The sequence below is a fragment of the Orycteropus afer genome, unplaced genomic scaffold (assembly GCF_000298275.1).
Source record: "Orycteropus afer afer isolate SDZICR_OR568_19922 unplaced genomic scaffold, OryAfe1.0 scaffold00128, whole genome shotgun sequence".
Taxonomy (NCBI): Eukaryota; Metazoa; Chordata; class Mammalia; order Tubulidentata; family Orycteropodidae; genus Orycteropus; species Orycteropus afer.
Window position 1 is genome coordinate 6,446,675 of NW_006921715.1, and position 16,147 is coordinate 6,462,821.

Sequence of the window (16,147 nt, forward strand, 5' to 3'; positions counted from 1 at the left end):
CTTTAAGGACAAAAAGGGCCTGCAAACATTCAGAGCGGTTTCTGTTCACTGAGGATTTGTGCTTTAAAATGCCATGGGTTGTTTGGCTACTTTTAACCTTGACATTAATTTCAGTTCCTGTCATTTCACCTATCAAAAAGAATCCAGATGTAAGCCAGAAAAGTCATTAATTGATCTGGAAACAGAGACAATGTAGAAAGTATACAGACAGGTTTATTATCCAGCTGTGAAAGTGTTCATTTCAAACTATTGCCACAAGGAAGTTGTGTTACAGGTGTAATAAGGAGTAAGCCTGTCACAGGAAGTCTCAGTTTCCTCCTTTTCCATTCCAGGATGTATGACAACATGTCCACAATGGTGTACATAAAGGAAGACAAGCTGGAGAAGCTGACGCAAGACGAGATCATTTCTAAGACCAAGCAGGTGATCCAGGGGCTGGAGGCCCTCAAGAATGAGCATAACTCCATCTTACAAAGTCTGCTGGAGACACTCAAGTGTTTGAAGAAGGACGATGAGAGCAACCTGGTGGAGGAGAAATCCAACATGATCCGGAAGTCGCTGGAGATGCTGGAGCTCGGCCTGAGTGAGGCGCAGGTACGGGGAGCACACGTCGTATGACCTTGGCCAGACCACGGGGAGTCTGGGGGCAGGGCCCAAAGGACAGTCCAGCGGAAGAAGTACAGGGACAGTGCTTAGGCCACTCAGGTGGGGGTGGCATGTACCGAGATGGTGATGAGTTTGTGCATTCTGAGTTTTAAAACTCAGAGCAAAATGAAAGTAACCCTGTGTATCATTTGGGATTTGATTTTTGGTGGCATGTATGAAAAAACAGAAACAGTGGCTTAAGCCATATGCATGGGTGTGTTTCTAATGTAGACCAAGGGCTGAAATAGGCAGTCCCGGATGGTTGGGTGGCTGCACAGCTCCCTGGCAGGCAGCATTGGTGAGGAGACTGACTGAACAGTCTCCAGCTTTAGCCACATGACCCCTTCTCTGGCCGGGGCTGGACCAGGAAGGGTGTGTCTCTCCCTGTGAGGGTCCTTCCTGGAAGTTGTGCTCAGCCTCTGCTACTCTCAGTGGTCGGAGCTTGGCCACACCTGTAGCTGAGAGGGGCTGGGGATGCTGCCCAGGTTCTTCCACAGGGAGGGAGGGGTACCCGCAGGGGCTGCAGCTGTCTGTCTCCCCGTTGCCTTAGGAGAGGCTGGCATATCTCACGAAGCCTTGTCTCTGTTGAGCTAGGGATGGTTGAGAAGAGACCGTCTAGGTTTTGGTTTTATCCTCATAATAACTTTCAGAAGCTGCTGGCTCTGCCGTCTTCTTAGGTAAAACTGCACTCACTTAGTATGAGCTCCTTTCTGGTGGAGGGATTGAGTGAGCAGCACACAGGCTCTGGGTGACCAGTGCCTGCTTTCATAAAGGACATGACTCTATACCCAGGTGGCCTTCCAACTGCACTTTAAAATTCTCCATCGCAGCCATGTCATAGGGGCTGGTTAGGACTGGAGCCTTGTCTGGTCACTGTGGGTGTGCTCTTTGTCTGGTTCTGTTCTCGAAGGGGACATGGGCTTCCTTTTTTCAGTTTGCAGATATTAGGATTCATAAAGAAAGAGGCCGAAACCCCACCGTCTGCAGTTTCAGGTTTTAAACCTGGGAGAATAGTGACGAGGGAGCAGGATGGCAGGAGGAAGCAGACCAGAGCCAGCTGGCTTCTTCCCAGCTTGCTTTGCCCGTGTCCTCCTGGGAACTACTCAGTGTGCAGCAGGGCACATGCACCCCTGGGTCTATGTTGTAGACATGAGCCAGGACGTGCTACCAAGGTGCCTTCCCTTATTGGAGAAAGCCACCACGCCCCCTGCACATGCACACGCGTACCGCACACACAGTCCCTCACACACATCTGGAAGGTTTTCCCCCTTCAGTCTTTTTCATGGGTGAGGTGGGGAGCATCTAGGCGGACAGTGCCATCCTGCAGCCCCTGGGCAGAGTAGCTGTGTGCACACTGCTGGATAGCCGAGATGTGCTCACAGGGGAAGATCGTGCACCCTGTGGGCACAGTGTCCTTGCCGTGCCCCGTCTGAAGCCCATGGCTGACGGTAGGAAGAGTGCTCAGTGGCACTGGAGAGAAGGGCTGCACGTCTCTGTGTGGTGGAGGGCCCTGTTGGCTGGATGCTTGAGGATGGCGTTGACGCATGTCTGTCTGTGCAGGTGATGATGGCTCTGTCCAATCACCTGAACGCCGTGGAGTCGGAGAAGCAGAAGCTGCGTGCCCAGGTGCGCCGTCTGTGCCAGGAGAACCAGTGGCTGCGGGATGAGCTGGCCAACACGCAGCAGAAGCTGCAGAAGAGTGAGCAGTCCGTGGCCCAGCTGGAGGAAGAGAAGAAGCATCTGGAGTTCATGAACCAGCTGAAGAAATACGACGATGACATCTCTCCCTCCGTAAGTGCTCTTGAGCAGGCCGCGCTTCGTAGGCTGTTGGGTGACTCTCTGTTGGGTGCTGTGTTTAGCAAGAGCGGGGATGATGGTCTTAGAATTGAGTCCCTTGCACCATGTCCCTGGACAGGTCCCATGAGTCCTCTTTGCCTTATTATTTTCCTATGTGGCATTTAGAATAATGGTCAGAAAATGTGGAAATTTTGTGAGTCTTAGGCACGACTCAACGAGGTTCTGCTGTCCACGGGAGATCTTGCCCTTGCTTAGCCCATCCTAGTCTCATCCCTCCCTGTCACCCTGTCAGCCCTCACAAACTAAACCCACTGCCGTCAAGTCGAATGATTCCGACTCACAGCACCCCTACAGTTCAGAGTAGAACTTCCCCGTGGGATTTCTGAGGCTATAAAACTCTATGGAAGCATACTGCCACATCTTTGTCCTGCAGAACGGCTGGTGGGTTCGAACTGCCAGGCTTTTGGTTAGTAGCTGAGTGTGTTACACTGCGCCACCAGGGCTCTTCCTGCCTGACCGGCTGTCTGGAACCCGGGCTGCGTACCGGCCTTCTCTTCCTCACCGGGTTCTCCTCTCTCCCCCTGCTGTCGGTCCCTGCCGGCTGATCTTCATGTTTCTGGACTGCTCCGGCTCCCAGGGATCTGGGTTCGCTCTTTTTCTGCCAGCTCTCCTTGCATATTTGTCCCATTTTCGATTATTTTTCATCTACTACTTATTTCTGATTCAGTTAACTTTTTTAAATTTTTGTGGTTGCATGATGCTTTCTTAAAATTTTGTATTGTGATTTGGGTGAAAGTTGACAGAGGAAATTCATTTTCCATACAGTTGTTCATACACATTTTGAGTAAGCTTCTTTTTAAAATAAACTTTATTTTGGAATAATTTTAGACTCATAGAGAAGTTGCAGAGAAAAAGAGCTCCCATGTTCCCTCTTCTAGTTTCTTTTGATGTCGCATCTCATGCACCTATGAAATCTCCCTTGGTTCGTTACTATTAACCAAAAACTGCACACTGCATTTGGATACATAACTAATAAATGTACGTTTGTACGTCAGGATTAACTGAAAATTACACACTATACTCGGATTCTGCCAGTCACATCCAACTAAGAAGTCTACATTGGTACCTTACTATAAACTCAAAACTATATGTTGTTTGGTTATGCCTCAGTTCAGAAGGCACTCGAACTACGACTGGGGAAGAGCTGCCTCTCCAAAGTTGAGTTGACCTCAGTGACAGGCACGCGGTAAAGCTCTCAGGGCCTCCATTTGCTGATGAGGTATGACTCAAAATGAGCAGAAACAGCTGCAAACATCCGTTAATAATTGGAATGTGGAATAGAGAGTATGAGTTTCATAAAATTGGAAGTCATAAAAAATGAAATGGCACACATAAAGATCCATACTTTAGGTATTAGTGAGCTGAAGTGAACTGGTATTGGCCATTCTGAATCAGACAATTGTGTGGTCTACTATGCTGGGAATAAGAAACTGAAGAGGAATGGTACCACATTCATCGTCATAAAGAGCATTTTAAGATCTAGCCTGAAGCACTATGCTGTCAGTGATAGGATAATATCCATACGCTTACAAGGAAAACCATTTCACATGACTATTCATGTTTACGCAACAACCACTAAAGCCAAAGATGAAGGAATTGAAGATTTTTACCAACTTCTGCAATCTGAAACTGACCAAGTATCCCATCAAGATGTATTGATCATTACTGGTGATTGGATGTTAAAGCTGGAAAGAAAGAGGAGCCATCAGTAGCTGGAAAATACGGCTTTCACGGTGATGGAAACGATGCCAGATCGCATGGTAGAATTTGGCGTGACCAACGAGTTACTCATCCTAAGTACCTTTTTTAAACAACATAAATGGCAACTATACATGTGAACCTCACTGGATACAATACACAGGAATCAAGTCTGCAGAAAGAGACAGTGGAAAAGTTCAGTGTCATTAGTCAGCACAAGGCCAGGGGCAGACTGTGGAACAGACCATTGATTGCTCATATGTAAGTTTAAGTTGAAGCTAGAGAAAATTAAAACAAGTCCACAAGAGCCAAAATATGGCCCACCTGAATTTAGAGACCATTTGAAAAATAGATTTGATGCACTGAACACCAGTGATGGAAGACCAGGCAAGCTGTGGAATTGCCTCACTAATATCATACATAAGGACGCAAAGATCATTAAAAAGACGAGAAAGGAAGAGAAGACCAAAATGGATGTCAGAAGAGACTCTGAAATTTGCTCTTGGAGAGAAACAGTAAGGAGAGTAGCTAAAGTGAATGGAAGAAATGATGAAAGAAAAGAGTCAAACAGAAGATTTCAAAGGGCAGCTCGAGAAGACAGAGTAAAGTATTATATTGTGGTGGTTATGTTTGTGTGTCAACTTGGCTAGGCCTGGTTGAGTGGCTGGGCAGCTAGATGTAGTTATTCCTCATGATGAGACTGGCAGTCAACTCCATGGTGGGATCTACCACAAGTAGCTGAATAGCTGCCTTTGGGTATGTGGTCTCCTTCTAGGTAACCAGAACATATATAATGAAGTGTGCAAAGACCTGGAGTTGGAAAATCAGAGAGGAAGAACATGTTCAGTATTTCTCAAGCTGAAAGAGCTGAAGAAAATTTCAGGCCTCAAGTGGCAATATTTAAGGAGTCTTAGGGGCAAAATATTGAACAATGTAGGAAGCGTCCAAAGAAGATGGAAGGGTTCTAGCCAAACAGTAGACGGGCCTATGGAGTCAACATTTACATCAGGTAGATACACTCCTTGGACTGATCAATTGTGGGGAAACAGAAGGGCAGTTTTTGCACAGGGAGATAGCTTAGAGGGTGAGAGTGCATGGGAGGATCACAGGAAAGAGGTAGCTACGGGGAGGAAGTGGGTAGAGAGCTGTTACATTGTGGGGAAGTACAGTGTCATGAAACAAAATATGTGTAACTGCTGTATGGAAAATGAATTTGCTCTGTAAACTTTCACCTAAATCACAATAAAAATTTAAAAAACAATAAAAAAAAAGAAGGTGAAAGGAACAGAATTTAAGAACCCAGAAATAGATCTGTCCACCTGTGGACAAAAGGCTGAAACCCGTTAAATGGGAAAGACAGTCTCTTTAAAAATGGTGCTGGAAAAATTGGATACTTATTTGTGGAAAATTTAAAAAAGATCTGTATCTCACACCATACATAAAAACCAACTCAGGATGGATCAAAGACTTAAATGTAAAACCTAAAAAGTATAAAGTTCATCAAAGAAAATATAGGGCCAAAATTAGGGGCCCTGATACATGGCCTAAGTAGACCATCAAACATAATTTAAAATGCACAACAAGCAAAAGGTAAACTAGATGACTGAGACCTTCTAAAAATTCTTACACACATCAAAAGAGTTTTCCAAAAGAGCAAGAAGAGAACCCACAAATTGGGAAAAAAAATATTTGGCAGTGACGTCTGACAAGAGACTTACTACTAAGATTTATAGAAAACTTCAACACCTCAGCATCAAAAAGACAAACAGTCCAATTAAAAAGTGGGCAGAAGACAGTCCAGACATTTCACCAAAGAAGATACTCATTCAGCCAGTGAACACATGAAGAAATGTTCATGATTATTAGCCATTAGAGAGATGCAAATAATAATAACAGTGAGATACCATCTCACCCCAGCAGTAATAGCAAAATTCAGCAAGACAGAAAACAACAAATGCTGGTGAGAGGTGGAGATATTGGAACTCTTATACACTTCTGTTGCAACTGTAAAGTGGTACAACCATTGTGGAAAACGGTATGGCACTTCCTTAAAAAGTTGGAAATAGAAATACCATTTGATCTAGCAGTCGCGGTACTAGGTATGTATCTTAAGGAAGTGGAGGCTGGGGCATGTATAGATACATGCAAACCCCATGTTCATCGCAGCACTGTTCACTATAGCAACGAGATGGAAACAAGTGCCCGTTGATGTAGGAATGGATAACGGAACTGTGGTACATACACACAATGGAATACTATACAACACTAAAAAATAATGGAGAATGCATGAAGCACCTCATAAATGTGGGTGAACTTGGAGGATGTTATGCTGAGTAAAATATATCAGTCACAGAAGAAAATACTGTATGGGTCTGCTATTGTAAAAAGTCAAGGAAAGGTTTATACATGGAAGGAAACTTTCTTTAATGGTTACCAGGGATGGGAGGGTCATGAAGGGAAAATTGCTAGATAGGTAAGAGATAAGTATTGATATGGGTGAAGGGAAAGGCAGCATACCAAAAGCGAGTGACCAACACAGTAACAATAAGGAAAAGGAAGACAGAGAGGTGCACAAGAGGTACAGACAATGAAGGGAAACACTTTTACATACACAACACTGCGTTCTCAGTAATAGCAAACAGTCTATGGGTGGATACATGGGTAGACAGGTAGAATGATCAGGGAATATATAAGTTTGGCAGACAATATTTCTACATATGTATTGGTATGTGCTATAAGAACATCCATATATGTAATAAAGCAAAGTTATTATAATTTCTTAGCCACAGCCAAACACCACACCTTAGGGAGTGAGTTGCTGGGCCTGCAGGCTTGGGACCATGGTAGGGAGGACATTAAGCTCAGTTGGCATAATATACTACACAAAAACGTTGTTCTGCATCCTTCTTTGGTGAGTGGCAACTGGGGTCTTAAAAGCTTCCCAGCAGCCATCTAGGATGCAACAATTGGTCTTTCCTCCAGAGTAAAGACGAGTGAAAATCAAAGATGCATGGAAACAGGTAGTCCAGGGGATCAGTAGACCATGGGAACCTCAGATAATAGGACCCTGAGACTGGAAGAACTGGATGGTCTCCAGCTGCTACTGTCAAGCACTTGGAAAGGATCACATTCGGAGATCCTGGACAGAGTGGGAGAAAAATGTGGAACAAAATAGAAAATCGTAGAAAACACCAGGCTTACTGGTCTGATAGAGACTGGTGAGACCCCTGAGATGATGGCCTTTAGTCACCCTTTGGCCTGGAATTGAACCACTCTCGTGGCTTTCAGCCAAGCAGTAGACAGGCCTATGAGGTGAGCAGTTTAACCAAGCAGGTACACTCCTTAGAATAATCCACCACAGGAGATCAGAAGGGCAGTATATGCACAGGGAGAGAGCTCAGAGGGCAGGAATGCATAGGAAAGAAGGACACAGGGAAAAGGTAACCATAGGGAGGAAATATGAGGGTTGCAGTCACTGTCAAGAAACAATGTATATAAACTGTTGAATGGAAAATGAAATTGCTCTGTTAACTTTCACTCAAATCATAATGAAAAAAAAAAAAAAAAGAAAATGATGGAAGGAATACAGTCACTGCACCAAAAAGAATTGGTCAACATTCAACCATTTCAGGAGGTAGCATATGATCGAGAACCAGTGGTATCGAAGGAAGAAGTTCAAGCTGCACTGAAGGAATTGTGAGAAACAAGGCTCTAGGAATTGACAGAATACCCATTGAGATGTTTGAACAAATGGATGCAGTACTGGAGACTCTTATTCATTTATGCCAAGAAATTTGGAAGACAGCTACCTGGCCAACTGACTGGAAGAGATCCATATTTATGCCTATTCCAAAGAAAGAGGATCCCACAGAATGTGGAAATTACCAAATAATATTGGTGGCGTGGTACCTAAGGCATTTGACTGCTAACCAGATGGCTAGAGATTCAAACCCACCAGCCATTCCTCAGAAGGACGACTGAGCAATCTGCTATCTCTATGGATAGAGATACCACCTTGGAAACCCAAGGAGGGGTTGCTGTGAGTTGGAACAGACTCGACGGTAGTGAGTTTTTTTTTTTTTTTTTAATCATTAATATCACACTCAAGTAAAATTTTGCTGAAGATAATTTAAAGATGCTTGCAGTAGTACATTGATAGGAAGCTGCCAGAGTTTGTTCAAGCAGGATTCAGAAGAGGGCGTGGAGTGAGGATATCATTGCTGATGTCAGATAAATCTTGGTTGAAAGCAAAGAATACCAGAAAGATATTTTCTTATGTGTATTGACTATGCAAAGGCTTTTGATGGGATCATAACAAATTATGGATAACATTGTAAAGAGTGGGAATTCCAGAATACTCAATTGTGCTCATGAGGAACCTGTGCATGGACCACGGGGCAGTCGCTGGAACAGAACAAGGGGATACCGTGTGGTTTAAAATCAGGAAAGGTGTGCTTGAGGGGTATATCTTTTCACCATGCACTCCACCTGTATGCCGAGCAAATAGTCTGAGAGGCAGGACTGTATCAAGAGAGGCACAGTCTCAGGATCGGAGGAAGAATCCTTAGTAACCCGTGCTATGCAGACAGTACAACCTTTCTTGCTGAAAATGGAGATGACTTGAAGCACTTACTGATGAAGATCACAGACAGCAGCCTTCAGTGTGGCCTGCACCTCCATGGAAAGAAAACAGAAATCCTCACAACGAGCCCAGTATGCAACACCCTGATAAATGGAGAAAAGGCTGAAGGCGTCAAGGATTTCATTTAACTTGGATCTACAATCAACACCCATGGAAGCCACACCAGAGGATGTATTGCATTGGGCAAATCTCCTGCAAAAGACCTTTTTAAAGTGTTTAACAGCAAAGATGTCACTTTGAAAACTGAGTTGCACCTGACCCAAGCCATGGTCTTTTCAGTGGCCTCATATGCACATGGGAGCTGGACAGTTAATAAAGAAGACTGCAAAAGAATTGATATATTTGAATTGTTGTGTTGGCAAAGAATATCGAACATACCATGGACTGCTGCAAGATTGAACAGATCGTCTTGGAGAAGTACAGCCAGGCTGCTCCGTAGAAGCGAATGGCCGGGCTTTGTCTCTCGTGCTTTGGGCACGTCAGAGCGACCGGTCCCTGGAGAAGGATGTGCTTGGTGAAGTAGACGGCCAGTAAAAGGGAAGCCCCTCAGTGAGATGGACTGACACAGTGGCCGCAGTAATGAGCTCAGGCACAGCAAGACTGTGAGATGGACAGGACTGGGCAGTGTTTCCTTGTGTTGTAGGTAGTGTCGCTATGAGCTGGAACTGACTGGACAGTATGTAACAACAACACACTGTGTTGGATTCCACCAGTCCTTCTGATAATGTCCTTTTTCTGTTCCCGGATCCAAGGCTGCATTTAGAGCTAACAGCTTTTTAATGGCTGCCTCGTGCCAGGCAGTGGACATCCAGGGTGGGGAGGCCGTGAGCTCGCTGCCTGTCTCTGCTCAGCCTGAGGCTGTCGGTGTAGTCTTGCGCTCAGCACCAGCAAGCCTGCTCCTGCCCTGTTGTGTTACAGCTCCTCCGGATTAGGGGACATTTAAATGCTTTGGTTCAAAAGACATACTGCTAGGGGGTACTCATAAAGAAGAGTCAATGGAGGTTTAGGGGCCTTGCAGCGGCGTCCCTGGGACACTACCCAAGAAGTCACTCTTCACTTTGAACACTCAGACTCGTAGGATAGATGCAGTGAGCTGACTGCACTATTGAGGGTGTGAGTGTTTTCCTGTGTTGTGTTGGGGTGAGTGGTGCCCCCATCCCAGGCCCTCCACAACTTTTCATGCTTCTTTGTGTGAACTTTTCCCTGGGGAAGGGGTCTCCTTCACACTAACAGCCGGGTGTCAAGTTCAGGAGTTTAATGTCCACTGGGCACTTTCTTGCTCTGCAGTCAGATGTGGTCTAGTCGTCGGTCTCCTCGGCAGTGCCTGGGTAGCACTTTGTCTGGTCGGTTTCAGACCTAGCTCCGGGTATGCACAGCACGTAGCAGTCACTGCTCTGAGTCATCTTGCGCTGGGGATAGGCCCTCAGCCTTGCTTCTCATGACGCCGACCCTTGAAGAATTCAGGCAGTTAATGTGCTATTCCTCAGTTTGAGTTTTTGTCCTGGTGGAGCAGTGCTCAGCTGCTTACTGAAAGCCTGCCGCTTTGAACCCATCCAGAAGGTCTGCTGGAGAGAAACTTGGCAAGACTGCAGCCAGGAAAACTGATGGGGCTGTTCTCTGTCATATACGGTCACCGTGAGTCATATTTGACAGTACCAAACAACAGCAACAGCAGGGTTTGTTTATTAGTATTTGGAATACGCATCCCAGACTGGAACATTGTAGTAGTGGTGGTGTGTCCTTGCCGGCCATCCTGTCGAGAGGCAGACCGTTCATCTGTCCCATCAGTGACACTGCTTTATACCTGGCCTGGCTGTTTGTGGCAAGATCTGGATCAGAGAGTTAAAGCTGCAAGTTCGGAAACTGCTCGTAGGGATTGTGTGTTCTAAGGCTGCCGTGACCAGTCAGCACACTGTGGCTGCTTGAAACCCAACCTAACCCACTGCTGTGGAGTTGATACTGACTCACAGCACCCCTAGAGGACTTAGGAACCTGCTCCGTAGGGTTCCAAGGCTGTCATCTTCACGGAAGCCAACCGCCACGTCTTTTTCCTCTGGGGTTGGTTCGAACCACTGACTTGGTTAGTAGTCAGGCAGTTTAACCACTGCACCCCCTGGGCTCCCTCGTGGGCTTTAAATAAGAACAGAAATTTATCGTCTGGAGCTAGGAGTCCAGATTCAGAGGGTCAACACAGCCATGCCCTCTCTGTCAGGGAAGAGCTTCTCTTTGTCCCTTTCTGTGCCTGGCACTCCTTACCTTATGAAAGCTTTCTCATGTGCCATCTTCCTGCGGACAGCCTTCCCCCTGTGGGCAGTCTTCTCCCTGTGGGCGGCCATCCCCCTCCTGGCAGCCTTCTCCCCTACTGGCGGTCTTGCCCATGTGGATGACCTTCCCCCATTGGTGGCCTTCCCCTGTCCTTTTTTGTTAGACACCACTCAGAAGTTGGCATTAGGCCCCACCCCCTTTGCTGTGATTACCTTATCTGATAATATCTGCAAAGGAAACCTGTTTCCCAAACACATTCCTATTTCCCAGTGCAGGGCTGGGACCACAACTTGTCTTACTGGGGCACAGTTCCGCCCACACAGGGCTGTGTGGGTGCTGAGTGGGGTAGACGTCACGGGCAGAGGAAGCAGGGTAGCCCCTCCACGTCCATGGCCATCAGGGCACCACTGAGTGCTTTTACAGACTTGGTTTCTAACTGAGATTTCATCTCAGGTAAGGTTTCCCCGCCTTCCTGTACCTCCTGAGCATACAGGGCGTGGATGTGGGGGGATGGTGTGCTTGCTACTCAGGGCCCGGATGAGTCTTCTATCCTAGTCCCATAGACTTTGTGTCCTGTGCTGAGCAGCTTGGGGAACCAGCTGTGGAAGAGAGTCCAGTTCTCTTAGGCGTGGACCTTTCTCCTAACTGCTGTCATTAGAGTGCGTTCTCCACCAAGCCTTTCAGTGAGGAGTTGGGGTACTTGTCAGACTTATGGGCAGTTCTGTTGTCTTACAGGAGGACAAAGACACTGATTCTACCAAAGAGCCTCTGGACGACCTCTTCCCCAATGACGAGGATGAGCCCGGACAAGGCAGTGAGTGACGTGCCCTGTCTGAGCAAAAGGCCTTTCCCTTTGGGGTGTAACTGTCACCATTAGTGGGTGCACATCTCTGTTGCCTTTAGTCTTATAGATGTATTGGTTTTCTCAAAAGAATATACAGCAGTTTTTGGTTTGGGGGATATAGGTGGTCCCCGGGTTACAGACGTCTGACTGACAGATGGACCCTCCCGGCCCTTGATGCAGGCCTTCGACTTGGTTCTGTCAGTGCCCATGATGCAGATTTTTACAGTTCGGGTGATTTGTCCTGGTAACCAAAAGAGGACAGTTAGGGTCGAAGCCCAGGAAAGGGAGACTGGAAGCGGTGTGGTGAACCCTTTGAGGAGCCTGATTTGTGAGACTGGATTATGACAGAACTGTGGAGAGCCATACGTGTTCAAAGTGGTGTCGTCAGCTACCATATTTGAGTGGGCCACGCTGTCTTGGAAGCCTTTCTTTAATGTTATGTGAATTTGCCCTCATTGGTTGTAGAAACCTCCTACTCACAACAAATTCTTCACTGTCCCCTTCACTTGCTGCACACAGAGCTTTGAAATCATTGGTAAGACTTCAAGCATTTTCTTACACTAAACCAAAATCAAACTCACTGCCATTGAGTCGATTCTGATGCATAGCAACCTTCACTGAGTTTCCGAGGTGGTAAATCTTGATAGAAGTAGATTGCCCTGTCTTTCTTCCATGGAGCAGCTTGAACCACCAACCTTCTGGTTAGCAGCCAAATGCTTTACCCAGTGTATCCCCAGAACTCCTTTTCTTACATTAAAGTGAGGCCAAGTAGGAACCCTATGCACCAGGTTGGACTCCTGTGTGAATTCTTAAAGACATTTAGGAACGGAACTCAGTTGTACCCTGGGACTACTGGCACAGACTGTATTAGGCCAGAGCCTAGAACACAGGTGTGTGTGGGGACAAGTGGGACATGTCCGTGTGGTTCTTACAGGGTGAACAAAGTCAGTGTAACTCTCTCTCGATTAGTTTTCATGGTGCCAGGAGAAGTCCCCCGCCCCCCGAGTTACTGAATTACCCAGCATGCCTGAGGGGTCCCGGGGAGGAGCAGAGGCCAGGGCGGGCGTCGGAGGCTGCGCGGCCTGGTGGCCCCTGAGCCCCCTCTCTCTCACCTGCCCCACAGTCCAGCAGCAGCACAGCAGTGCAGCGGCCGCGGCCCAGCAGGGCGGCTACGAGATCCCCGCACGGCTGCGTACCCTGCACAACCTCGTCATCCAGTACGCGTCACAGGGCCGCTACGAGGTTGCTGTGCCCCTCTGCAAGCAGGCCCTGGAGGACCTGGAGAAGACGTCTGGGCACGACCACCCGGACGTGGCCACCATGCTGAACATCCTGGCCCTGGTGTACAGGTAGTGCTTCGTTGTTGTCTTAAGGTTACTGTTCAGGAGTTTGCACTTGAACACGTGGCAGCCCGTGTAAACTCTTTCCTGGCCTCATCCACGTCTCTGCAGATAGCAAGGGGTTCAGGTCAAGGTCGGGTTCAGCGGGTTCTGTGGCAAGTGCCGGCAGACAGGAGATCCAAACCAGGTAGGAGCATTACCTCAGTCTATGGCAGGGGGTACTGATTGCCTGTTTGGAGAATGCACTGTTGATAGCCACACTTAATTATAGAAACAGGGAGTGTGTGCTGTGTTAATAATGAATACAGAACTCCGACCAGGACAGAGAGAGTTCTACCAGTTTGAGTGGGTTTAGGAGGAGGTGATGGAGGAGGGCACAGTGCACTGGACCCTGGAGGATTGGTAGCTTTCAGCAGGTGGAGGTGGGCACCACGGTGCTAGGGTAGCTCTGACCCATGGCAGGTGGGCTGGAAGAAGGCTGGGCTTGGTTGAGCCGGAGGGCAGCAGGAGCAGCAAGTACAGATTGGATGGTGGCTGGGCCTAGAAGAGAAGTGACCAGTTATGGGCTTGTTGGGGACTTGGGGATGTGACTGACAGTAGGACTCAGAGCAAGGTCAAGGACAGTGGGGTGGGGGTGGAGAGACATGAGGCCAGTGATACTGGGAGAGAAATAGAGTGATCCACAGTCCATGTGGATAAGTGCTTTTTTCCAAAGAGTATTAAAATACAAAAGAATAAAACCCCAGGAAGAGAACGGCACCCACGCTGCACTGTGTGACAAGGGGCCGTCCCTGCAGTCTGCTGCTGACACAGCTTGTGCCCAGCCCACCGTGCTCTGCTCATGGGCAGTAGAGTGTATCTGACCCCCTTCTGAAGGACATGTAGGTAGTTTACCAGTTTTTACTGTCACAGTACTGCAGGACTTTTCTGGGTGCAGGTATCACATGGAAAATCTTCAGGTGGTGGTTGTGAGGTGCGGTTGAGTCTGCACTGACCCTCAGCAACCCCGTGCAAAGCAACGGAGTACCACCTGTCCTTTGCTGTCCTCACGGTCGTTGGCATGCTTGAGCCCAGGATTGCAGCCACTGTGGCCATCCATCTCGTGGAGGGCCTTTCCCCTTCTTCTGTGACTCTCCACTCTACCAAGCATGAAATGCTTCTCCAGGGACTCGTCCCTTGTGATGACATGACCAGTAGGTGAGATGAAATCTGGCCATTGACACTTCTAAGGAGCATCCTGGCTGTGCCTCATCCAGGGTAGACTTGTTTGTTACTCTGGCGGGTCATGGTCTTTTCAGTATTCTCTGCCAACACCACAATTCAAAGGTGTCAGTTCTTTGGTCTCCCTTATTTATTGTCCAGCTTTCACGGGCATATGAGGTGATTGAAAATACCATGCCTTTGGTCAGGTGCACCGTAGTCTTCAAAGGAACACCTTTGCTCTTTAGCACTTTAAAGAGATCTTTTGCAGTAGATTTGCCCAGTGCAGTACGACATGTGATTTCTTGACTGCTGCTTCCATGGGTGTTGATTGTGGATCCAATTAGAATGAAATCTTTGACAACTTTAGTCTTTTCTCCATTTATCATTATGTTGCTTACTGGTCTCGTTGTGAGGGTTTTTGTTTTCTTTACATTAAGATGTAATCCATACTGAAGGCTCTAGTCGATGATCTTCATCAGTAAGTGCTTCAGGTCATATCCACTTCAGCAAACAAGGTTTTGTCACTTGCGTATCCCAGATTGTTAATGAGCCTTCCTCCAATCCTGATGCCACATTCTTCTTCATATTGTCCAGCTTCTTGGATTATTTGCTCAGTATACAGATTGAATAAATATGGTGAAAGGATACAACCCTGACGCACAGCCTTCCTGATTTTAAACCATGCAGTGTCCTCTTCTGTTCACATGACAGCCTCCTGGGCTATGTACGGATTCCTCGTGAGTACAGTTAAGTGTTGTGGAATTCCCATTGGTTACAATGTTATGTGCAATTTGTTATGATCCACCCAGTCAAATGCTTTTGCATAGTCAATAAAACACAGGTTAATATCTGTCTGGTATTCTTTGCTTTTAGCAAAGATCCATCTGGCATCAGAAATATCCCCTGTTCCCCATCCTCTTCTGAATACAACTTGCATTTCTAGAAGTTCCCTGTCAATATACTGCTGCAACCATTTTTGAATTATCTTCAGCAAGATTTTACTTGTATGTGGCATTAATGATATTGTTAGATAATTTCTGCATTCTGTGGGATCACCTTTCTTTGGAATGGGCACTAATATGGATCTCTTCTGGTCAGTTGGCTGGTAGCTGTCTTCCAAATCTCCTGGCATAAATGAGTGACTGCCTCAAGTCTCTTTGTTGAAACATCTCAATGCGTATTCTGTCAATTCCAGGAGCCTTGTTTTTTGCCAGTTCCTTCAGTGAAGATTTGACTTCTTCCTTCAGTACCATTAGTTCTTGATCATATGCCACCTCCTGAAATGAAGATCGACCAGTTCTTTTTGGTTCAGTCACTCTGTGTATTCCTTCCATCTTCTTTTGATGGTTCCTGCATCGTTCAGTATTTTGCCCATAGCATCTTTCATTATTGTAATTCTAGGTTCTAATTTTTTCTTCAGTTCTTTCAGCGTGAGAAATGCTGAGTGTGTTCTTTCTTTCTGGTTTTCTAATTCCAGATCTTTGCATATTTCATTATAATAATTGGCTTTGTCTTCTCGAGCTGCTCTTTGAAATCTTCTGTTCATCTCTTTTATTTCAACATTTCTTCCTTTTGCTTTAGCTACTCTCCATCCAAGAGCCAGTTTCAAAGTCTCTTTTGACACTCGTTTTGGTCTTTTCTTCCTTTCCCATC

General features: G+C 46.7%; 1 protein-coding gene across 1 annotated transcript in view; it reads left to right on the top strand.

Moving 5' to 3' along the window:
* Positions 1–333: 333 nt before the first annotated feature.
* Positions 334–16,147, top strand: part of KLC1 (kinesin light chain 1) — a 50,239-nt gene continuing 34,425 nt past the window's right edge. Inside the window, exons 1-4 of the mRNA XM_007944575.2 lie at positions 334–594; positions 2,206–2,436; positions 11,843–11,921; positions 13,075–13,300. Coding sequence (XP_007942766.2) covers positions 334–594; positions 2,206–2,436; positions 11,843–11,921; positions 13,075–13,300 — 797 coding nt within the window. The remainder of the gene's footprint in view (positions 595–2,205; positions 2,437–11,842; positions 11,922–13,074; positions 13,301–16,147) is intronic.